Here is a 26,711-nt window from a genome sequence, read left to right on the forward strand (position 1 = left end):
GTTTCTGAGATCACTAGAATGCTCCCAGCCAAAAAAACAGTAAAACAATATTGCCTACGAGCTACTCTAAACTTACAAGTTTTTAGCAAACAATGCAGCTGGTTAAGTTGCTTGTTAAAGCTAAATTATAGGGCAAACACAATATTCATTTAACTTATGGTGAGTTTAAAAAGTGAAACAGAGAACTCTGGGTAAGATATACAAATGCAATATGCAAATGTTTGCTTTAGTGTGAGGTGTATCTATCTTACACTGAACTCTCTGCTTCGCTTTTATCTCACCCTAAGTTAAATTAATATCGGTTTTGCCCTGAAATTAAAGAGTCTACTTGACATTTTTTATTTTTTTAAAAAGATAGATAATTCCTATATTACCCATACCCCAGTTTTGCATAACCAACACATTTTATTAATACACCTTTTACCTCTGTGATTAACTTGTATATAAACCGCTGCAGACTGTCCCTTGTTTCAGTTCTTTTGTCAGACTTGCATTTTAGCCAATCAGTGCTGACTCATATATTACTCGAAATGAGCACAATGTTATCTATATGAACTAGGGCTGTCTAACTGTCAAAAACTGTCAAAATACACTGAGATAAGAGGCAGCCTTCAATGGCTTAGAAATCAGTTTATGAGCCTACCTAGGTTTAGCTTTTAACAAAGAATACCAGGAGAACAAAGCAAATTTGATGATAAAAGTACATTGGAAAGTTGTTTAAAATTGCATGTCCTATCTGAATCATGAAAGTTTAGTTTTGACTTGACTGTCCCTTTAAGTTTCACTAAGCAATAATGTAAACCTGTGTTCTCCTGTTGTAAGTTGTGAAGTTTGAGAAGAGCTTATTGACATGGGTTTTGTTTTAGCCCAGAGGAACAGGAGCACTAATTTAAAATAACGGAACCTATAGAATGGAGCTTCTTTATCCTTTCTTTAGTGTTAGTGCTGAGCGTTGATAACAAAGAGCTGTCTACAGTATTAATCCATTGAGGGACCACTGCTACCTAGAAGTTATTTTATTTTGCTTTCCGTAGTGACAGCAGAGAAAAACAGGAGAAATTGATTGGATGTTTATGAATTTATTGGGTTCTTTGGGAAAAGTATCTTATAAACATCTTAGGGGTTGAAGGGATTAGTGTCCCTTTGACATGGAATGCTTTTTTAATGCAGAATTAGTTTAGTACTGTGGTCACTTTGGTTACATATTATCAGCACTTCACAATCAATTCTCAATAATGAACATACACATTTATAGTGCGAGTATTCCACAGTTAAAGGGACATAATACTCATATGCTAAATCACTTGAAACTGATGCAGTATAACTGTAAAAAGCTGACCTCACCTGAGCATCTCTATGTAAAAAAGGAAGATATTTTACCTCACAATCTCCTCAGCTCAGCAGAGTAAGTTCTGTGTAAAAAGTTATACTCAGTTGCTCCCAGCTGCAGGTAAAAATAAAAAAAAATGAAGAAATGAACAGCAGCCAGTGCTGAGGTCATGAACTCTTACTGTGATCTCATGAGATTTGACTTAACTCTCATGAGATTTCATAGTAAGCTTCCTTTACCTGATTGGTGAAATAATATGAGAGTTCACGAGGCTCATCCCCTAAGCTGTCCTAGGACAGACACACTAAAATGCTGCTTAGAAATCCTTAACAATGAGAGGTGGCTACTGAGGAACTTTTGAAGTAAAATATCTTTTTTACATAGAGATGTTCAGGTGATATTTTCTAGTCAGCTTTTTACAGCTATGCTGCATCACTTTCAAGTGTTTAAACATTTGGGTATTATGGCCCTTTAAAGGACTAGTTGAACCTAGAACAAAAAATGTTTTAGAATCATGAATCACTGGTTTTGTTCATGGGCAAAACCCACTGATGTTTATCTCCTACCATATTGGATAATAAGGAAGCAACTTCACAAAAGAGGTACAAATGCTGGGCCTGATCAATCAATTGCATTACAAAATCGTAATAATCAATTTTACAAATCATACAAATGTGCAAAACCAACTAACCAACAAACACTTATATCCACTGAAAATGCCCCTTTTTAATACCCTTAAAGAGACATACACATGTATTTCTATGGTTTTGCCGTTATTAGAAGTTTGTTGCACACATTAGCATCACTACATATATTAAAAGGGATCATTCAACAAACAAACCCTTCATCTTGTGATGTCATTGTTCATCCCACGAAATTGCCATTTGTTTGTCGTTAATCACAGACATTTGGTTTTTATTTTAAACCAGGAAATTAACTGGACAGAAAATGATTTTGTGTTGTTTTGGGTAACAATCTCAAGCTCCAAGGGTATTAATAGAAGAAGCATTTGCAGATTGTGACCACTAGAAAAAACAATACTGGCCAAATTTCAGAAATTGTTATCTACTACTGCAGTGTTATCAACTCCAGTCCTCAAGTACTCCAAACAGGCTAGATTTTCATAGTATCTGAACTAGAGCACAGGTGACATCATCAGCTGATGGATGACAGCAGGTTAGTAACCATGGTTACTGATCAGCTGATTATTTCACCCTAGCTCTAATTCAGATATCATGAAAATCTGGCCTGTTAGGGGTACTTGAGGACTGGAAACACTGATCTACTGTAAACTACTGGAAGAATATAAATATAATATTGTATTTTATAGGAGTCAGTATTTGTTTTCTTGGGGGAAAATAAACATTAATTTCTAGATGAGATCAATGGGCTAGAAGAGAAAACTCCTAGAGCCTCCTTTTGCTGATATAGAACTTAATATGAGTAAATTATATTAACACCCCCCCCCCCCCCCGCCCCATTAAAAGTCAGTTGGTACCATTAGCAGAATTAATAGACATCACTAATAAGTATCTCAGCATCTGGATTTGTCACTTCTGATAAAAATAAAGATAAGTAAGCAGCCTTAATGACTGTTTTTCCTGTATTTTAAGCAATGTAGAATCCCCACAAAACTCAGGACAAACAATCACATCATTACATTGCTTAAAATGTTTAAGACAGAGCTCAATGATACCACAAACCAGAGAGCATTTAAGACCTGCAAAATGGTCTCTGATGTTGGGTAAAAGGAAGCAGAGGAAGCAGTACAGTTCCCTTGATTCATTAATATCAGAGAATTCTCCATTTTATGAGAGTGTGTGGTGTCCGTGTGTGTGTTGTATGAGAGTGTGTGGTGTCCGTGTGTGTGTTGTATGAGAGTGTGTGGTGTCCGTGTGTGTGTTGTATGAGAGTGTGTGGTGTCCGTGTGTGTGTTGTATGAGAGTGTGTGGTGTGTGTTGTATGAGAGTGTGTGGTGTGTGTTGTATGAAAGTGTGTTGTGTGTGTTGTATGAGAGTGTGTGTCACGTGTTGTATCCAGGGCCAGATTTACAGCCCAGGTGTCTGTAGGCACCAAAATCTAAAGTGTCCCCACCCGCTCCCAGTTCACATGTATGAACCTATAGATATAGCCTAAAACTTTATAGAACTATAATTTTTTTTTCAGTAGCTGCTAATTTTGCCACATAAAAGGCAGTCCATGATCTATAACAAAACACTCCAGGCAGTATTTGCCCAGTATGATGAGATTCCAGTTAGAACAGTATTTTTTGCAAGTGCAGGTTGTCTAGACTGGGACTTCATTTAGAAACTTTGCTGACCAAGCCTGCAATGTGCACAATCAACCAAGGGTCAGCTGTTTTTTTAAAGAGTATTTATCCTGTGCAACAGCCCTGGCATTTTGAATGTTAGCAATAATATTCATACCTATTGTATTTTATATGAAAGAGCGCCCTCTGACTGTACAATCTCTCATTTTGATTTTTACAGCTGCTGCAGCCGATACATGCCCGCTGTGCACTCAGAGCACACTGCAATAGCGCACAAATAGTCACTCACTGTCACTACCCATAAAAGAACCAACCCCCACACACTTACTTTCAGGCCGCTCTAGCTGTACTGTCCGCATTCACTGGAGAAACAGACCGGACCTGCCAGCGTGAGGGCCATCTTTGTTTAGGGCATAGTTATTATCTACTATTGTAAGTGAGTACAGAGCCACAGAGGTGTGCAGAAAAGGGATATGGAGCAGAAAGACAGGCGCCCCTTTATGGAAGGCGCCTGTAGGCACATGCCTACTCTGCCTAAAGGTAAATCCGGCCCTGGTTGTATCCCACTTTGCCCCAACATATGCAAACCTATTCCTTGGATGGTGGGAGAGTAAGACTGTCTTCATGGCAGAAAATTATATCTATATACAGTACATTCCCTTATGGATTCGCTTTATAGAGTATGTGCTATTTATCTGGGAAGGGCCTCTTGATACTCTACTTTCAGCTAGATTACTAAATAAAGCAATATTTTTAACCATGGATATAAAAACTGAAACCTAACATAAACCACTTAATACATGAAATTATACACCAAGTATACAAAGAAAAGTGTGATACAAATGCCGACCCAAATCTTAGAGTGGAAAAATATATTAATAAATGGGAAATGCATTTAAAATCTCTTGATTTTCAGAAACAAAAATATATATTGTTAATATTTAAAAACACAGACTATGGGGTAGATTTACCAAAGGTCGAGCGGACATGATTCGCTGTAGCAAATAATGTCCACTCGACCTCGCTAAATGCTGACAGCATATGCTGTCGACATTTAACATTGCACAAACATTTCTGGTGAAATGCTTGTGCAATGCCGCCCCCTGCTCACTCGTGGACAATCTGCCGCTAGCAGGGGCCGTCAATCATCCTGATCGCATCTTATGACTGCTGCTTCTTAACCTCCATTTCTGATGGACCAAAAACGATGGGGCGCTGATGCAGCATCGACTGCTTAATAAATCAACCCCTATATGAGGAAGGCATACTTAAGAGGGGCATGAAGATGACAATAATAGAGTCGAATTATTCAAGCTAAGGGGTAGATTTACCAAGTGCCGGGCGGACATGATTTGCTGTAGCGGATCATGTCCGACTGACATCGCTAAATGCCGACAGCATACGCTGTCGGCATTTAACATTGCACAAGCATTTCTAGTGAAATGCTTGTGCAATGCCGGCCCCTGCTCACCGGTGGTCAACCGGCCGCTAGCAGTGGGAGTCAATCATCATAAAAGGTGGCGGACACCGCTGCTTCTTAACTTACGTTTCCTACGAGCAGGAAACTTCTGGCGTAGAAAGCAGAATCCGCTGCTTGTTAAATCTACCCCTAATAGTCAAGATTGGCATTATAATGTATTGTGTTAAATGTGATCGGTATGTAGATAATGTTATTATTTTATAAATGTACATATTTATAATACTCCAGTCATCAAATAATATTGTGTGGTTTACTTTGGCTTTTTTGTATGTGTGATCCTAGATTGGGACAGATTACAAGAGAGTTAATTGCGCTAGAAGTAAGCTTTCTTCTACAAGATATGACGAGTCCACGGATTTCATCCTTACTTGTGGGATTTATCCTCCTGCTAACAGGAGGATAAATCCCACTATATATAGCTCCTCCCTCCACCTCCAGTCATTCTCTTTGCCTGCATTAGTAATAGGAAGAGGTAAAGTGAGGTGTTAGTTTTAGATTCTTCAATCAAGAAGTTTTTTATTTTAAAATGGTACCGGTGAGTACTATTTTCCTCAGGGAGAAATGGATAAGGAATGAAGACATTTTTCTGCCCTGAAGTTGATGATCTTAGCAGACGTTACTAAGATCCATTTTGGTTCCCACAGAACTTCTGAAGGTAGTGCAAGAGAAATCTTCAGTGTGGAGACCAGTGTCATGCTACAAGCAGCATTTCTGAGAGACTTGTTATATCAGAACTGGCTGACATTTTTCCCTGCAAGGGAAGGGGGGAAGTTTTTTATTTTAAAATGGTACCGGTGAGTACTATTTTCCTCAGGGAGAAATGGATAAGGAATGAAGACATTTTTCTGCCCTGAAGTTGATGATCTTAGCAGACGTTACTAAGATCCATTTTGGTTCCCACAGAACTTCTGAAGGTAGTGCTAGAGAAATCTTCAGTGTGGAGACCAGTGTCATGCTACAAGCAGCATTTCTGAGAGACTTGTTATATCAGAACTGGCTGACATTTTTCCCTGCAAGGGAAGGGGTAAGCAGTAGACCTGTATGAAATTCCTGTGTTTTATATATATTGCTATTACGGTTTACATAGCTATATTGGGGCTTGACACTGGGAGAGGCAGCTTGACATATATATTTTTAATATTTCAGGTCAGTAGGGCTGCAGTTATTTGTTAGACGTTTATTAGTACAGGGGACCACATGGCTTTTTTCAAACCGCTTCCCATGCGGTTAGGCAGACTGTTGATGCGACATCCATGATGGGCAGGGCCAATTTCGCGCGCTCAGACGCACAGTTTTTCTTTCACTAAGAAGGCAGTAGGCATTAGCTCCGGTGGGGCCTAAAGTTGTTTTCCAGTCACCGGATCATTGTCGAGTCAATTTTCAGTACCCTGAGGGCAGGTAGGTGCCACAGCAGAGCTGTGGCGAGGTGCAGGGGCCATTTTCATTGTTAAAATATATTTTTTTAATTAAAATGTCTCTTTAAAGGGTAATTTCACCTTTACTTATAGGGTGCAATAATTTTTGGACAAATTGAATTGTTATATATAATCATTTAGCGTTTTTAAACGTTTTTAGTGCAGTTTCGAAAAATTGTTGCGCTTTTATTTCTTAAAGGCACAGTACGCTTTTTTTCTAAAAGTTTTTTGAATCAATAAATGAGGTGATTTACGACTATTGTGGCTATTGCTAGTCTGTTTAACATGTCTGACCTTGAGGAAACTCCTTGTTCTATGTGTTTAGAAGCCATTGTGGAACCCCCTCTTACTTTGTGTACCTCTTGTACTGAAAGGGCCTTACAATGTAAAAAGCATATTTTATGTAAAGAAAGTGTGCCTAAGGATGATTCTCAGTCTGAAGAGAATCAGGATATGCCATCTAATTCTCCCCAAGTGTCACAACCATTAACGCCCACGCAAGTGATGCCGAGTTCCTCAAATGCGTCTAATTCTTTTACTCTGTAGGATATGGCTGCAACTATGTCAACTACCCTTACAGAGGTGTTATCTAAGTTACCAGTGTTACAGGGTAAACGCAGTAGGACAGGAATTAATGTGAATACTGAGTCCTCTGATGCTTTGTTGGCTATTTCGATGTACCCTCACAGGGATCTGAGTTGGGGGTCAGGGAACTTTTGTCTGAGGGAGAACTTTCGGACCCAGAAAGTATGTTACCTCAGACAGATTCGGACGTCATGTCCTTTAAATTTAAGCTAGAACACCTCCGCCTATTACCTCGGGAGGTCTTAGCGACTCTGGATGACTGTGACCCAATTATGGTACCACCAGAGAAATTGTGTAAAATGGACAAATATTTAGAAGTACCTGCTTACACTGATGTTTTTCCGGTTCCTAAGAGAATTTCGGAGATTATAAAGAAGGAATGGGACAGACCGGGTATACCGTTCTCTCCTCCCCCTAATTTCAAGAAAATGTATTCCATATCAGACACCATTCGGGACTCTTGGCAGACTGTCCCTAAGGTGGAGGGAGCTATATCTACCCTGGCTAAGCGTACAACTATTCCTATTGAGGACAGTTGTGCTTTCAAAGACCCTATGGATAAGAAGTTAGAGGGTCTTCTAAAGAAATTGTTTATTCATCAGGGTTTCCTTTTACAACCAACAGCCTGCATTGTTCCAGTTACTACTGCAGCGGCTTTTTGGTTTGATGCTCTAGAAGAGTCTCTGAAGGTTGAGACCCCTTTAGAGGACATTTTAGATAGAATTAAGGCTCTCAAGCTAGCTAATTCTTTTATTACAAATGCCGCCTTTCAAATTGCTAAGTTGGCGGCGAAAAATGCAGGATTTGCCATTTTAGCGCATAGAGCGCTATGGTTAAAATCGTGGTCTGCTGATGTGTCATCTAAATCAAAACTCTTAGCTATTCCTTTCAAGGGTAAGACCCTATTCGGGCCTGAGTTGAATAAAGGTCACGCTCTACCTCAGGATAAGTCTGTTAAGATGAGGGGTAAACAAAATAATTTTCGTTCCATTCGGAATTTTAAAGGAGTACCCTCTTCTTCCTCTTCCTCCACAAAGCAGGAAGGGAATTTTGCTCAGGCCAAGTCTGTCTGGAGACCCAACCAGGCTTGGAACAAGGGTAAGCAACCCAAGAAGCCCGCTGCTGCTACAAAGACAGCATGAAGGGACGGCCCCCTATCCGGGACTGGATCTAGTAGGGGGCAGACTTTCTTTTTTTTACCCAGGCTTGGGTAAGAGATGTTTAGGACCCCTGGGCACTGGAAATCGTGACCAACGGGTATCAACTGGAATTCAAAAATTTTCTCCCAAGAGGGAGATTTCTTCTTTCACGATTGTCTGTAAACCAGATAAAAAGAGAGGCGTTCTTACGTTGTGTAAAAGACCTCTCTACTATGGGAGTAATTCGTCCCATTCCAGAATTAGAACAGGGACAGGGATTTTTACTCAATTCTTTTTGTGGTTCCCAAAAAAGAGGGAACGTTCAGACCTATTTTAGACCTCAAGAGTCTAAACAAGTTTCTCAGAGTTCCATCCTTCAAGATGGAGACCATCCGAACAATTTTACCAATGATCCAGGAGGGTCAATATATGACTACCGTGGACTTGAAGGATGCATACCTTCATATTCCTATCCACAAGGATCATCATCAGTTCCTAAGGTTTACCTTCCTTGACAAACATTTTCAGTTTGTGGCTCTTCCCTTCGGGTTGGCCACAGCACCCAGGATCTTCACAAAGGTTCTAGGGTCCCTTCTGGCGGTTCTCAGGCCACGGGGCATAGCAGTGGCGCCTTATCTGGATGATATTCTGATTCAGGCGTCAACGTATCATCTGACAAAGTCTCATACAGACACAGTGTTGTCTTTTCTAAGAGCTCACAGGTGGAAGGTGAATCTAGAAAAGAGTTCACTAATTCCACAGACAAGGGTTCCCTTCTTGGGAACTCTGATAGATTCTATAGACATGAAGATATTTCTGACGGAGGTCAGAAAGTCAAAAATTATAAATACATGCCGAGCTCTTCAGTCCAATCCTCGGCCATCAGTGGCTCAGTGTATGGAGGTAATTGGATTGATGGTGGCAGCAATGGACATCATTCTGTTTGCTCGGTTTCATCTCAGACCACTGCAACTGTGCATGCTCGGACAGTGGAATGGGGACTATGCAAATTTATCTCCTCCGATAAATTTGGATCAAGAGACAAGAGACTCTCTTCTTTGGTGGTTGTCGCCGGATCATCTGTCCCAAAGAACGTATTTCTGCAGACCCTCGTGGGTGATAGTGACAACGGACGCCAGTCTACTGGGCTGGTGTGCAGTCTGGAATTCCATGAAGGCTCAGGGTGTATGGACTCAGATGGAGTCTCTACTTCCAATCAATATTCTGGAATTGAGAGCAATATTCAATGCGCTTCAGGCATGGCCTCAGTTGACTTCGGCCAAATTCATCAGATTCCAGTCGGACAACATCACGACAGTGGCTTACATCAATAATCAGGGAGGAACGAGAAGTTCCTTAGCGATGACAGAAGTATCCAAGATAATTTGATGGGCGGAGACCCACTCTTGTTATCTGTCAGCAATCTACATCCCAGGAGTAGACAACTGGGAAGCTGACTTTTTAAGCCGACAGGCTTTTCATCCGGGGGAGTTGGAACTCCATCCGGAGGTATTTGCCTCACTGATTCTCCAATGGGGCAGACCAGAATTGGATCTGATGGCGTCTCGACAGAATGCCAAGCTCCCAAGATACGGATCCAGGTCGAGGGATCCTCAGGCCGAAATGATAGATGCCCTGGCAGTGCCTTGGTCGTTCAACCTGGCTTATGTGTTTCCACCATTTCCTCTCCTTCCCCGGGTGATTGCTCGGATCAAACAGGAGAGAGCTTCAGTAATTCTAACCGCGCCTGCGTGGCCACGCAGGACTTGGTATGCAGATCTAGTGGACATGTCCTCTCTGCCTCCGTGGAAGCTTCCAGTGAGACAGGACCTTCTCATTCAAGGTCCTTTCCAACATCCAAATCTACTTTCTCTGCAGCTGACTGCTTGGAGATTGAGCGCTTGATTTTATCTAAGCGGGGTTTCTCTGATTCAGTCATTGATACACGTAAGCCTGTAACCAGAAAGATCTATCATAAGATATGGCGCAAATATCTTTTTTGGTGTAAATCCAAGGGCTACTCATGGAGTAAAGTTAGGATTCCAAGGATTCTGTCCTTTCTCCAAGAAGGTTTGGAGAAAGGGTTATCAGCAAGTTCCTTAAAGGGACAAATTTCTGCATTGTCAATTTTGCTACACAAACGTTTGGCAGATGTTCCAAACGTTCAGTCTTTTTGCCTGTGTTTAGACCTATTGCTCCACCCTGGAGTTTGAATTTAGTTCTTAGTGTTCTTCAAGGGGTTCCGTTTGAAACCATGCATTCCATAGATATTAAGTTGTTATCTTGGAAAGTTTTTTTTTTTTTTGCTATTTCTTCTGCTCGTAGAGTTTCTGAGCTTTCAGCACTACAATGTGATTCGCCTTATCTTATCTTTCATTCTGATAAGGTGGTTTTACTTACCAAACCTGGGTTCCTTCCTAAGGTTGTTTCGAATAAGAATATTAATCAGGAAATTGTTGTTCCTTCTTTGTGTCCTAATCCTTCTTCTAAGAAGGAGCGTCTGTTACATAACTTGGACGTGGTCCGTGCGTTGAAGTTTTACTTGCAGGCGACTAAGGATTTCCGTCAATCATCTTCATTATTCATTATTTTTTCTGGAAAGCGTAGGGGTCAGAAAGCTATGGCTACCTCGCTTTCTTTTTGGCTGAAGAGTATCATCCGCCTGGCATATGAGACTGCTGGACAGCAGCCTCCTGAAAGAATTACGGCTCATTCTACTAGGGCTGTGGCTTCCTCATGGCCTTTTTAAAAACAATGCTTCTGTTGAACAGATTTGCAAGGCTGCGACTTGGTCGTCTCTTCATACTTTTTCCAAATTTTCCAAATTTTATACTTTTGCTTCTTCTGAGGCTGGTTTTGAGAGAAAAGTTCTTCAAGCAGTGGTGCCTTCCGTTTAGGTTCTTGTCTTGTTCCCTCCCTTTCATCCGTGTCCTGTAGCTTTGGTATTGTATCCCACAAGTAAGGATGAAATCCGTGGACATGTCTAGTAGAAGAAAAGTAAATTTATGCTTACCTGATAAATTAATTTCTTGTACGATATGACGAGTCCACAGCCCACCCTGTCATTTTTAAGACAGATTTAGTTTTTATTATATTTTTTACAAACTTCAGTCACCTCTGCACCTTTGGCTTTTCCTTTCTCTTCCTAACTTCGGTCGAATGACTGGAGGTGGAGGGAAGGGAGGAGCTATATATACAGCTCTGCTGTGGTGCTCTTTGCCACTTCCTGTTAGCAGGAGGATAAATCCCACATGTAAAGATGAAATCCATGAACTCGTCATATCGTAGAAGAAATTAATTTATCAGGTAAGCATAAATTTACTTTTTTTGCGCTCGTTGTGTGTGCATTATGAGTTAAAAGTCAACTGTTTTCGCTTTCACACTAACCCGAAGAGTGCAAAAAGCTGAAATTTGGTATATTGCGTTCACATATTCCCCCATAGAAGTCAATTGGGAAAAAACAGGAGAAAAAAAAACATGCACATACAAACACCACAAACGCATACACATACACACGCACCCACATGCACATACACACATATACACACTCACCCACACACACATACATATATACCACATACACACACTCACCCACATGAACATAAACATATACACACACCACACACAAACATCACACACACCACACACACTCACCCACCCACATGCACATAAACATATACACACACATACACACATATACACACACACACACACAATGAATTGAGGTCAAGCAAACAATTGTAATGGTTTAATAGGACCCCAATTCATTAAAGGGACAGTAAGTGTATTTTAAAAGGAACATAAGTTTGAAATATGTAATTGAACATGATTGTAATACCACCTATAATGTGGCTTTGTAAAAAGGCTAATGAAGCTCTGCATTCAACCGTTACAATCACATTCTATCATTCTCTTGTTTGCAATAAGTTGTTATGTATATTTTATGTTTCTGTTAGGTAGTGTCACTAATTTAAAATCCATCAAAATAGTTTGGACTTAGATTCCTATGGGTAAATTCAGCCACACCTGTTGCAAAGAATCTTAATTGTTACCTTGAGTGAGGCTTAAAGGTCTCTGCACAAGGCTGCTATTAATTCTGAAGTTTTCTGAACAAGGGGTTAAGTCCAGCTCCTTTCTAATGTGTTGGGCTTGGATGAGGGAACAATAGTCATATTTCCATATTTTGAATTTTTGATAATTACAAGCAAGGGACTAATGTTAGTCAATTATAGAATTGGGTACAAGACCTATAAAATGATTTAAGATACAGGGATTATCTGTTTACAATGTTAACCTCTAGAGATGTGTGTTTATTTGCAGCCTTGCTATATATGTGGCCAATATATTTGAAATACGTTTACCTGCAGCCACACTATCTGCCTCTGAGTTATCTCTATCAATATAGGTACAGTAAAATGTCTGCTGTCTGTTGAGCAGAGCTTAAATGCACAGTTTTATATTCCAGTGATTAATAGTGATTTATTGTAACTTTAGTTTATAAAGTTGGGTCTACAAGATCTTCTCTTAGGTCATTTGACTTATAATTATTACCATTAAAGGTCCAAAAGTGGCCTTGTTTACCAGTACAATTCTTCCAAGATTTAAGTTATACTTTTTATGGAGAGGTCCATGAGAGGTCTCCTAAATCCTAGAGAAGGGTTTCCTGTCCCTTTAATAAACTATCATACATTTCTTGTATGCCATCAGATACATTGGCACAGACACATTCAAACTTGCTCACACAGATACATTGGTGCATATACACACTGCCACATACACTGTTACTCACACACACTGACACTCACACATACTGACACGCACACACAGACACACATACTGGCACACACAGACACTCACACATACTGACACGCACACACAGACACACACACATACAGACACTCACACATACTGACACGCACACACAGACACACATACTGACACACACAGACACACATACTGACGCGCACACACAGGCACACATACTGACACACACAGACACTCACACATACTGACACACACAGACACTCACACATACTGACACGCACACACAGACACACATACTGACACACACAGACACTCACACATACTGACACGCACACACAGACACACATACTGACACAGACACTCACACATACTAGCATTTTTAAACACAGCCCTTGCTCAGAGAGCCTAAGGTGCTTGTAGCAACTGGTAATGACACAATTTGTTAATTGCTGACACGATGATACAAGCCCCACTGTCACTCTGAGCAGCTGCAGTATTTAAAATGCTGGTGCCCTGAGAATATCTAGCTATGCTTCACGTGCAGAGAAAAATGTTAACACTAAAACAGTGATAACTTTACTAGAAGCATTTTTGCCAACACGTGTATATTTTTAAATATATTTCTTTTCAAAGATGTAATGTAATTTATTTGTATTTAAATTTTGACCGGAATGTCCCTTTAACAAGCCAAGTGCAGCACAAAAAAACTATTAAAAAGCAAACTGCATGACACTGTAACACTAATCAGTAAAGCATGTTCCTTACACATACAGACCAATATATATACCTTGTCTGATTTATGCTTAGTCACAGCAATATTTCAGAAATGTATTTATAAGTACATGGTCAGTGATAGTTTACAGTTTTACACTATAATAGAACAGGCTTACATATCATCAATTTGCTATGCAGTGTTCACTCTACAGAGTTCAAACAAGAAATAACTGTGCAATGCATGCTGGGGGAATTAGAGTCCAAAACTGCAGTGAGACAATACTGAGTAGGATATAGTGAACTATAAATTACAGAATGCTTTGTAACTCCCAGAATATTGTGCTTCTTCCTCTAAAACTGAACTTCATAAAAGGATTAAAAAGCATAGAAACAGACATTCAATTTTCCTTTTTTTCTGCAGTTTTACTCCAGGTGGGGAGGAATATTCCAGAGGGGGCAGATGCCCCCTCTTGTCCCCCCCCCCCCCCTTGTGGATGCCCATGGTCTTGCAGTATTTTTGTTATCGTACCGCAAGGTGTATATATATATATACGTCTTAGCTACAGGAAGCTCCAGCACTCTCAGCTGTTAAAATACAGCCGAGAGCTGGAGTTCGTGAAGCTCCAGGCATCTGCTGCATATGGAACTGTGTGTGTCACCGTCGTCTGTAATGGTCTTCCGTTGGTGCCAGCGGGAGGTGTGGGCAGGTGGCGGGTGTGCGGCCCAGCAGGGGAGAGGGAAGGGAGTGGGAGGCAGTGGGAGGGCCCTACGCTACAGAAAAAATAATTAAATAAATAAAGGGACAGGGAGGGATGGGGCAGCTACACTACAGAAAAGGGTTTTGGGGGTTTGGAGTGCCCTAACTAATGATCAAGGGAGAAGGAGAAGTGGGGGGACCCTACGCTACAGAATATAATAAAAAAATATCTAAAAAAAGAAAAAAAACGGTTTATAGGTACTGGCAGACAGCTGATGGCGCCTAATAGTTAGAGGGGGGAGGTCTAGAGAACTGTTTGGGGGGGGGATCAGGGTGGTTAGGGGGGTAAGGGGGTATCCTACACTGCAGAAAGCATGAAAACAAAATAAACAATATTTTATAAAATAAACAAAAACGTATATTTTCATACTGGCAGACTGTCTGACAGTACCTAAGATGGGGGTGACCGGTGGGGGAGGGAGGAGAGCTGTTTGGGAGGGATCAGGTAGGAATCAGGGGATGGGAAGTGTCAGGTGGGAGGGTAATCTCTACACAAAATCTAAAATTAACTTTTTAAGCTACCTAATTAACCCCTTTACTGCCGGGAATAATACAAGTGTGGTGTGCAGCTGCAATTAGCTGCCTTCTAATTACCAAAAAGCAATTGACAAAGCCATGTATGTCTGCTATTTCTGAACAAAGGAGATCCCAGATAAATGTTTACAACCATTGATTGCACACGCAGTATGTAAATAATTTCAGTGAGAAACCTAAAGTTTCTGAAAAAAATTAACATTTTTTTTTATTTGATCGCATTTAGTGGTGAAATATACCAAAATGGGCCTAGATCAATACCCTGGGTTGTCTACTTAAAAATATATGTATATAGTTTTGACAGGTAAAAAAAAACAAGGCTTTATCTCTGTTTAAATGGAGTGATAGCAAAAATGCTAAAAGGTCTCCGGTATTTTGGGCAAGTTTTTCTCTTAAAGTCCTGGCAGTGAAGGGGTTAAACACCACAACTATTAGTGGCATTTATTTAGAGCCAGATTACAAGTGGAGCATTATTTAATGTTCCTGCTCGAGGGTTAACTGCGCTAGAAGTAAGCTTTTTGCACGTGTCAAGTTGCGCTCGTATTACAAGTTGAAAGTAAATTGTTTTCACTTGTGCGCTAGGCCGACGAGCGTAAAGAGCTGAACTACAAATATTGCGCTCTTGATAACGTATTCCCCCATAGAAGTCAATAAAGCAAAAAAAGTGGAAAAACATCACCCTACTTGCGCGCAAACCCGATTGCATATTCTCATTTGCGCTAACCCGACATAAAAATATAAATATTCCACATTTCAATGTTCTTTACATAGCAGAATGTGTTCTATTTATTTATAGATATATATCTGATGGCATTTTGGTAGAATACATATCTATATCTATCTATCTATCTATCTATCTATATATATATATATATATGTGTGTATATATATATATATATATATAATTATATATATATATATATATAGTATATATATATATATATATATATAGTATATATATAGATAGATATAGAAATATCTATTTAAAAATGCATAGAACATATTCTGCTATGTGCAGAACATTGGAATGTGAAATATTTACAGTAAATACACATTATAACACTTTATTAAATATGAATATTGCATAGATATGTTTTTGTTTTTTTGTTTTTCATATTTTCATCTACTTGACTGCAAAGGGCTCCAATGCACATATATATATATATATATATATATATATATATATATACATATATATGTATGTGTTTATATAGAGCTTGATAAATATGCCCCATGTTCTTGTGATTGTATAGTAACGTATGAGTTTAAAAGAAGGTTTATAAAGAAGTAATGTGCTCTTAGCGAGTGTTCAATTTCATATATTGTTCAAGCAATAGTTTTTTAGGCATGCACTTATTTTTTTCAGAACTTAGCATTTGTTTGCTAAACTATTATTATTGTTTATTACCTAGTAATTACTTTTCTTTATTCTATATTCTTGTTGCTTTAATGGGTCTCAGACTAACCCATATACCATCTTTATAACAAATTGTAATGTCTGTAACTAATGTGTACATTATTTGTCCCCTGTTTTAGGTGATGCTGGAGCAGATGCAAGGAGTCGTACGACTTGAGCTTTCTGGTTGTAATGACTTTACAGAAGCAGGGCTGTGGTCAAGCCTTCATGGGCGCATAACTTCTCTAAGTGTCAGTGACTGCATTAATGTGGCAGATGATGCTGTAGCAGCCATCTCCCAGCTTTTGCCCAACCTTGGAGAACTCAACCTACAAGCCTACCATGTAACGGACACAGCACTGGCTTATTTCACTGCCAAGCAGGGTCGAGCAACACACACTCTGAGACTCCACTCTTGCTGGGAGATTACCAACCATGGTGTGGTTAATGTGGTCCACAGCCTGCCCAACCTAACAGTGCTCAGCCTTTCTGGATGCTCCAAGGTGACAGATGATGGAGTAGAGCTAGTTGCAGAGAATCTGAGAAGATTGCGTGGACTTGATCTGTCATGGTGCCCAAGGCTCACAGACACAGCATTGGAATATATTGCATGTGACCTACACAAGCTGGAGGAATTAGTGCTGGATAGGTGTGGAGAAAGACTACAGTAATAAGTCATCAGCAAACAATAGAAAAACTAGTGGTATAAACATAAGGCCAATTGTTGATTAAATATGAGTAGAAAAATTTGGCCAAATGACATTACAAAAAATACATTTAGAATGATCTTTAAAAGTGAGGGTTAAAAGTCTGAGTCCATAAAAGTAGAATTTATGGTAGAGTACTATACTGAAATTATAAAAACTAGTAGAGTTAGGTTTTGGTGAAAGATTAATTGTATAAAGCTCTACTCTTGATAGCTAAAAGCATAGAATTCCATTTAGGTAAACTGGTGGATGCCATCATTCCTGTTTCAAATAAAAATAGTAAGAGAACAAAGAAAAAATATTAGGAGTAAATTGCTTAAAATTGCATGTTCTATATGAATCAAGAAAGAAAAAATGTGGGTTTAGTATCCCTTAAAAGTCACTTAGATAATTTACATATTCTAAGCAACAAATAAAAGATTCTGTGACCAAAGTTATACTCTGTTGAGCATCAATCTTGATGAAGAAGAGAAATAGAACAGACAGCAAAAGGCGGCTTAAGTTGCTGATAAAATATAGTTTATTCATCTAATTTGAAACATTGTTTTGTGGTGTGAAACTAAAATGAGAGTTTAAGGGGCCTATTTATGAAAGGTCTGTTGGACATGATCCAACTTTGCAGATCATGTCCGACGGACCTCGCTGAATGCGGAGAGCAATACGCTCTCCGCATTCAGCATTGCAGATTCGCTGCCAATCGGCCGCTAGCAGGGGGTTTCAATCAACCCGAACGTATTCGATTGGGTTGAATTGCGGCGATGTCTGTCCTCCTCAGAGCAGGCGGACAGGTTATGAAGCAGCGGTCTTTAGACCGCTGCTTCATAACTGGTGTTTATGGCGAGCCTGAAGGCTCGCCAGAAACACGGGGCTTCAAGTTCCATATGGAGCTTGATAAATATGCCCCTTAAAAGGTTAAACAATTTACTTTAAATATAATGAAAAGATCTAATATTTATATAGTCAGTCCGAAATGTTAAATTTAATGCCTCAAATGGCTTTATAGCCTTAGATTTCTTTTTGACATGATACAAATTAGATTCGATTTTATTTACTGATAAATCCCTTTATTTGTGTTCTGAATGACAGCTACTGAAGCAAGAGGTGATTAATTACCATTGCCTTACTTTGGTTAATGGGATACTAAACACCAAAAATGTTATTGTTTACAAAGATAGATTATCCCTTTATTTACCATTTACTACTTATCAGTTTTGCATAGCCAACACTGTAATAGAAATATACTTTTTACTTAAGTAATTACCTTGTACCTGATCTTCTGCAGACTGCCCCCTTATCTCAGATCTTTTGACAGACTGGCATTTCAGGCAATTAGTGCTGACGCTTAAATAACTCCACGTGCATGAGCACAATGTTATTTATATGATATGAAACACATGAACGAACACCCTCTAGCTGTGAAAACTGTCAAATGCATTCAGAGAAAAGGCGGGCCTTCATGGGCTTAAAAATTAGCATATGAGCCTACCTAGGCTTAGATTTCAACTAAGAATATCAAGAGAACAAAGCAAATCTGATGATAAAAGTAAATTATAAAGTAGTTTAAAGCTACATGCCCTATCTGAATCATGAAAGTTTTATTTGGACTTTACTATACCTTTAATACCAGGTTGCACATTTGGCTTTAAAGTGTTCTACTGAAGAAAAGAAATTCCCTTTCCCTCCAGTTTTAAGATTCAGGGGCCGATTTACCGATTTACTATGCCCCAAATGGGGCCAACTCACGTAAACCTTCAGGCTCGCCGGAAACAGGAGTTAAGAAGCAGCGGTCTTAAGACTGCTGCTCCTTAACTGGTCCATCTGCTCTGAGCGGCGGACAGCAATCAACCCGATCGAATACGATCGGATTGATTGACACCCCCTGGTAGCGGCTGATTGGCCGCGAATCTGCAGGGGCGGCATTGCACAAGCAGTTCACCAAAACTGCTTGTGCAATAATAAATGCGTCAGCATTCATCGATGTCTGTCGGACATGATCCGCTTAGCAATTCCGTGTATCAACTGCTTCTTTACCACAATATCAGCAGCCGGGGTCTGGCTGTTGAAAATATTTTGACATCCCATAGAAAGTTTTAGAAGCCGTTAAGCGCTAATTTACAATAGGTTTCCAATGAAAGTGCAAACTGTTAATACACTGTTAGAGGCTGTTGATGCATTGAAAAAAATTACACCCAGCTCAAACAGGTGTAAAAGAGGAAATTTAAAAATTGCAAATGATGCAAGTGTTTCAAAGTAGAATTTTTTTTTATTTGTAATATTTATTGTACTGTGTATAGTTGCACTTGTGTTCTTATGGAAATATCAATATGTATTTACCTATAAAAATATATGCAAGCACATATCTCTAAAATTCAAACTTGACTTATGCCTAGGGCAGCAATAAAGATTACATATATTAAAGGGCCATGATACCAAAATGTTGAAGCATTTTAAAGTGATGCAGCATTAGCTGTAAAAAGCCGACTAGAAAATTTCACCTGAACATCTATATGTAACAAAGAAAGATATTTACCTCAAACATTTCTACGTATTTACACCCCACTGTAGAGAATACTAGTCCCAGGACTTGCAAGGGAGTGTGCATATGTCATGTGCAGGCACTTCATGTTATTTACCTATTCAGTTTAAGGAATTTTACTGTTAAATTTCATGAGATTTAAGTGAAATCTCATGAGATCACCGCAAAGCAATTGCTAGACCTCAGCACTGCTGATGCTGATTGGCTATTGTGTTTTGTTTTGTTTTTGTTTTTCAACTTGCAGATTTACAGCAGCGTTCTGGTAAGCTGGAGAAATTTTGACCTAAAATATCTTTCTTGCTTACAAAGAGATGTTCAGGTGATATTTTCTTGTCAGTTTTTTTACAGTTATGCTGCATCACTTTCAAGTGATTAAACATATGAGTATTATGTCCCTTTAATAAAGTGGAAAATGTAATTATAATAAAAAGTAATATTTGCTTATAGTTTAAAAAGTATATCTTTGCTTTTGTTTCTCTTTGGAGGTAATCACAGATGAACACAGATGAAGTTAATCATACATTTTTTTAGTGTCAGGTCGGGTTACCATAGCAACTAACTTGTTATGGTGCCATTTTCGAAAATCTTATGTTTGATGGAAGCTTTAACAAAACGTTAACTTATACCTAACAAAACGTTAACTTATACCTAACAAAAAGTTAACTTATACCTAACAAAACGTTAACTTATACCTAACAAAACGTTAACTTATACCTAACAAAAAGTTAACTTATACCTAACAAAACGTTAACTTATACCTAACAAAACGTTAACTTATACCTAACAAAACGTTAACTTATACCTAACAAAACGTTAACTTATACCTAACAAAACGTTAACTTATACCTAACAAAACGTTAACTTATACCTAACAAAACGTTAACTTATACCTAACAAAACGTTAACTTATACCTAACAAAACGTTAACTTATACCTAACAAAACGTTAACTTATACCTAACAAAACGTTAACTTATACCTAACAAAAAGTTAACTTATACCTAACAAAACGTTAACTTATACCTAACAAAACGTTAACTTATACCTAACAAAACGTTAACTTATACCTAACAAAACGTTAACTTATACCTAACAAAACGTTAACTTATACCTACACAAAACGTTAACTTATACCTACACAAAAAGAGCGACTGCACACACTGCACTATCAGTTTCAGTGGAAGCCAGGTACTAAAATGGAGCCATAATCTACTTTTAGCTGACGGCAACTTCAGTAGCTTATGGCTCCGATTTTTTACGGCCCAATGGAAACGAGCTATTACCCTATCAGGGTAATTTTGTTCTGATACAGGATCCAGACTAGGGATCACCACATGTTGTTATGATTGGCTAGAACATGGCTAGGCTTAACAAGACTGAGGAAGGAATAAATAAAACAAGAAAGCTGCTGCAATATGTGCAGTGTTTCATGAATTATTTCTCGATTATTTTTGTTGTTATTACTGCCACAGAGAAACACAGGTGGCACCACAGAGCTGTGTGCACTGCTGCAGAAAGAAACTGAAATCTTGGAAGACTAAGACTTGGTTTAAAGTCAGGTTAGAAATGAACAGTCTAACTGATGTTAACCTGCTAAGCACCTCACATAAAATAGTAGACATAATTCCTTGTATCCAAACAAATAAAAGGTTTGGAAAAGAATATATATAATTGATGATATTATATCAGTGCTTCTCACCAACCCTGTATCTTTCCACAGATGTGTAAGAATAACAGACACTGGGCTAAGCTATCTGTCCACAATGTCATCACTTCGCAGTCTTTATCTTCGCTGGTGTTGCCAGGTGAGAAAAGAGTAATTCAATATTTATCACTGTATAGAGAAGGACACAATTAAAGGAACATGATGAACTTTAAAGGGACAGTCAACTACAAAATTCTTGTTATTTAAAAAGAGTAGATAATCCCTTTATTACCCATTCCCCAGTTTTGCATAACCAACACGGCTATATTAATACACTTTTAAACTCTGTAATTACCTTGTTTCTAAGATTCTTTTGGCAGAACCCTGATCACATGGCTATTTATTTATTATCTATTGACTTGCATTTTATCCAATTAGTGCAGTCTCATGCACAACCCATGGGCGTGAGCACAATATTGTCTATATGGCCCACATGAACTAGCGTCTCCTGTTGTGAAAAGCTAATAAAAAAGCATGAGTTAAGAGGCTGTCTATAGTGGCTTACTGTTACGGTTACCCTTAGTCTCGCTGAGAGATGGACCGCTTAGTAGCCTGGATCCCTATTGCTAAAGAGGGGAGAAGCTGCTTTCCATAGTATTCTATATGAGTCTCGCAAATATAGAATAATCTCCCTTAGCTGCAGTACCGCTAGGATACCCTTCTGCCCACAAAAACGAGTCAACGCTGCGATTGAGGGTCAAACAAGAACTCAGGACTGGGATGCCCAGCCTGCTTTTTATTAAGGTTACATGCACACAGGGCACTCCCAGGGGGAGAGGGGGGGAAGCACAAAATCCCCCATCACACATTTAGATAGAGAGCACTGTCCTTTGACAGGCCACAATAGGATTACAGTACTTAAGATAACAAGTTTACAAGTTCATCTTATCAATTAGCAGTCTGGCTCCAGAGGTGATTAGACAATAGTTTCTAAAAGCTGAAAAAAAAGAGTTAACTCTTTATGAAATGATACTTGTTACGGTTTTCTTGGAGCCCTTCTTAGGCGCTGGCTTGCTGGTTCAGGCATTGCTGCTGGGAAATAAGCTCTTCACAACAAAATAACTAATGCTTCTGTAACAGTGCTCCCTTTCTGTGGAACACTCTGGCAGACACGGTCTGACCCCTTTTCGGGGCAGACTAAGGCTGTCCAGACCGCTGATTATGCGGGGCTGAGGTCGGTTTGTCTGGACAACCCGTCGGCGTTGCCATTCTGTTTCCCAGGTCTGTAAGTAATGGTGAAATTGAAGGGTTGCAACGATAAGCTCCAACGTAATAGCCTGCCGTTATCTCCAGAGACCCGGTTCAGCCACACCAACGGGTTATGGTCGGTGACCAGAGTGAACTCCTGACCATATAAATAGGGAGTCAATTTCTTTAATGCCCACACCAAAGCCAAACACTCCTTTTCGACCGCTGCATAGCTGACTTCGCGGGGCAGGAGCTTCCGGCTGATGTAGGCAACTGGATGCTCCCCTCCATCTTCGCCTACTTGGCTGAGGACGGCTCCCAGCCCGAACATGGAAGCATCTGTATGGACGATAAAACGTTTGTTAAGGGCTGGGGCCGCCAAGACAGGAGCGTTAATTAGGGCATTTTTGAGAGCCTGGAAAGCCGTTTCACAGTGGGGAGACCACAGGACCTGTCGAGGTAAGTTCTTCTTGGTCAAGTCAGTCAGGGGTTTGGCAAGTGTGCTGTAGTCTGGTACGAACCGTCTATAGTACCCTGCCGTGCCCAGGAAGGCTAGGACCTGAGTCTTAGTGATGGGGGTGGGCCAATTGGCGACAGCTTCTATTTTGGCCGGCTCTGGTCGCTGCTTTCCACACCCCACCCGGTGACCCAGGTACTGTACCTCGGCCATCCCAAAGTGGCATTTTTCTGGCTTCAGAGTCAGGCCAGCAGCCCGGATCTGATCCAGAACCATTCCCACATGAGCTAAGTGGTCCTCCCAGGACTCACTGTGGATCGCTATGTCGTCCAGGTAGGCGCAAGCAAAACTCTGGAAGCCATCCAGGAGCCTATCCACCAAGCGCTGGAATGTAGCTGGGGCATTCTTCATCCCAAACGGCATTACCCTAAACTGATATAAGCCGAATGGGGTGACGAATGCCGACTTGGGGATAGCCTCCGGGGCCAGGGGAATCTGCCAGTAACCTTTGCAGAGGTCAATAGTGGTCAGGTAATTTCCCCTGGCTATACGATCGAGTAGCTCGTCTACCCTGGGCATAGGGTAAGCGTCCGTCACGGTATTTTCATTGAGCCTCCGATAGTCTACGCAGAACCGGGTGGTCCCATCTTTCTTGGGCACCAAGACAACTGGGGAGGCCCAGGGACTATCGGAGGGCTCAATTACCCTGAGCTGGAGCATCTCATCGATCTCCTTCTTCATTCCTGTCCTAACTGCTTCGGGGATTCGGTACGGAGCCTGGCGCAAGGGAGCTTGTCCCGGAGTATCTACCTGGTGGGTGGTTAAAGTAGTGTACCCTGGCTTCGGGGAGAAGGTGAGGTGTTTAGACTGGAGGAGTTGGTTGAGCTGCTCCCTTTCAGTGGGGCTAAGTCGGTCCCCTATCTGAACCTGCGCCACTATACCTGTGGGGAGGCTCTTTTCTAATAGGTCTGGAATGGGTAAACTGTCGGGGTCTTCCTGAGGGGAACAACATACGGCCGTCACGTTCTCTGGCCGCTCAAAATATTCCTTGAGCATGTTTACATGGAATGTCTTTCTAAGATTGTTGTCGTGGCAGCTAGCTATCACATAAGTGGTGTCTCCCCTTTTCTCTACGATCTGGTAGGGACCCTGCCAGGACGCCTGCAATTTGTCTGTCTTCACCGGCTTAAGTACTAACACCTTTTGTCCTATGGTGAAGATTCTCTTTCGGGCCCCCCGATCGTACCATACTTTCTGTCTTCTCTGGGCCAACTGGAGATTAGCCCGCACGGATTTGGCTAATTGCTCCATTCGGTCCCTGAGTTCCAGCACGTATGGCACAATGGGGACACCGTCAGCCTCCATCTCTCCCTCCCAGTGCTCCCGGATCAGGTTTAGGGGTCCCCGTACCTTTCTTCCGTAGAGCAACTCGAAGGGAGAGAACCCTGTCGTTTCCTGGGGCACCTCCCGATAAGCAAATAGGAGGTGCGGCAGGAAGCGTTCCCAGTCTCGGTATTCCTGAGTGAACGTCTTGAGCATTTGCTTGAGGGTCCCATTGAACCTCTCACACAGCCCGTTCGTCTGGGGGTGGTATGGGGAGCTCAGGAGGGACTTAATTTTGCAAACCTGCCAGAGTTGTTGGGTCAATTCAGCCGTAAATTGGGTGCCTCGGTCGGATAGGATTTCTTTTGGAAATCCTATCCGGGAGAACACCTGTACTAGTGCATTCGCTACCGTATCCGCTTGTATGTTGGATAGGGCGACAGCCTCTGGGTACCTGGTAGCGTAGTCCACTACGGTAAGAATGTATCGCTTACCGGAGGGACTAGGGGTAGCCAGTGGTCCCACTAGGTCAATAGCAACCCGGCTGAAGGGTTCCTCTACAATGGGCATATTTACTAGCTGGGCTTTAGGGTGATCACCTCGCCTTCCTACTCGTTGACACACATCGCAAGTGTTACAGTAAGTTCTAACGTCAGCGTGCACCCCTGGCCAAAAGAACGTGTGAGTAATGCGGTGTAGGGTACGGGTAACGGCTAGGTGGCCTGCTAAGGGGATGTCGTGGCCTATTTTGAGGATTTCTTGACGGTATTTGTGGGGCACTACCAGCTGTCGCCTACGCTGTCCCCTTTTCTCTGTCCAGCGGTATAGTTTCCCTTTTTCCCATAAGAATGTTTCGTTATCTGCCCCGCCCCCTCCGGTCTCTGCTCGTTCCCGGTACTTTTGTAAGGTCGGGTCAGTCTTAGACTCTGCCTCGAAAGCATCTGGGGTGTCCCAGGGTATGGGGCCTAACCTGTCAGGCAAGGTCGGGGTAGGTCTTACCTGTGTCTCCCGCACTGGTGAGAGCTCTCGCTCCGTCCGGGCTTGGGCCCGTGTAGTCACTGGGTCCGCCTCGTTGTTGCATACTGGAGCATAGGCAGAAGTCATGGGGCCCAAATCGTTGCCCAGTAGTACTTCGGCAGGTAAATTATCCATTAGGCCCACGTACACAGCCCCCTTTCCCGCTCCCCAATCAAGATGCACTTTAGCTGTTGGAATTTTGTACACATCCCCCCCCGCCACTCTAACGGCCACAGTCTGTCCGGATCGCTTGTGCTCTGGCACCAAATGACTCTGTACCAGCGTGATAGTAGCCCCTGTGTCTCGCAATCCCTCGGTAGATCGCCCCTCGAGCCATACCCTCTGCCGATGGTGCTGGCGGTTATCTGAGGCAGCATATACAGGGTCTGCCTCGTGAAGCGGCCCCACATATCCCTCCATAGGGGCCTCTTGGTTAACACAGAGGGCCCGGGCCGGACGATAGGACCCAGAGGGGTAATTGTAATTCCTGGGTGTCTGGTGCGTATTAAGGGGGCAGCTAGCCATGAAATGCCCTGGTTGCTTGCATCGGTGGCAAGTCGGTCTGGGACGCTCAGAGCTGTTATTGGGTGGTCCTGAGTGTCGGACGGGCCTTGTGGGCACCGGGGCTCGGAATTCAGTACGAGGGGGTGCACGGTAAACCTCTCTGGGTTCGACCCGTGCTGGAGCTCGGTAGTTCATGGGTTCGTGAAGACGGGAGTCATAATGTTCATCGGCCAATTTGGCTGCTTCTTCTAAGGTAGAAGGCCGCCTGTCTCGCAGCCATTCCTTCCCTTGCTGTTCCATGCCATTATAAAAATGTTCTAAGAGAAACAATTGTAAAATTTCCTCCCCAGTCACCGCTTTACTTCCGCTCAGCCAGTGATTTGCCGCTCTCCGCATTCGGTGCGCCCATTCCATATGGGTATCGTTAGGCTTCTTTTCCGTGCCCCGAAACTGTCGGCGATACGTGTCCGGAGTTACAGCGTACCGTCGCAACAGTGTCTCCTTAACTAGCTCATACTGTGTCACTTCCTCAGCACCCAGAGTACGAAAGGCTTCCAGGGCTCGCCCGGATAGTTTCCCAGACAATATCGTGGGCCACTCTCTGTTGGGAATCTGGTGCAGGGCACATTGCCTTTCGAAGTCCGCCAAATATTCATCAATCCCTGTCTCGCTCTCTAGGAAGGGTCGAAATGCCGCATAGGGTATCTTGGGCCTCCCAGCATTTTCGACAGGGATGATTACCTGCGGGGCTTCAGCATTGCGGTGTGCATTCGCTAGGTTGAGTTCGTGGGCTCGAGTCTCTCGTATATCCTCGTCCGCCTCTGCCATCAACTGCTGTACCAATTCCATGGAGGGGTTCGGCCCGTATAATGAGAGCCTTTCCCGAACAATC

General features: G+C 41.5%; 1 protein-coding gene across 1 annotated transcript in view; it reads left to right on the forward strand.

Moving 5' to 3' along the window:
- The window catches only part of FBXL16 (F-box and leucine rich repeat protein 16), a 194,386-nt gene that overhangs the window by 143,113 nt on the left and 24,562 nt on the right, over positions 1–26,711 (forward strand). Inside the window, exons 3-4 of the mRNA XM_053695039.1 lie at positions 16,524–17,032; positions 21,346–21,430. Coding sequence (XP_053551014.1) covers positions 16,524–17,032; positions 21,346–21,430 — 594 coding nt within the window. The remainder of the gene's footprint in view (positions 1–16,523; positions 17,033–21,345; positions 21,431–26,711) is intronic.

Source organism: Bombina bombina, chromosome 11 (genome assembly GCF_027579735.1).
Source record: "Bombina bombina isolate aBomBom1 chromosome 11, aBomBom1.pri, whole genome shotgun sequence".
NCBI lineage: Eukaryota > Metazoa > Chordata > Amphibia > Anura > Bombinatoridae > Bombina > Bombina bombina.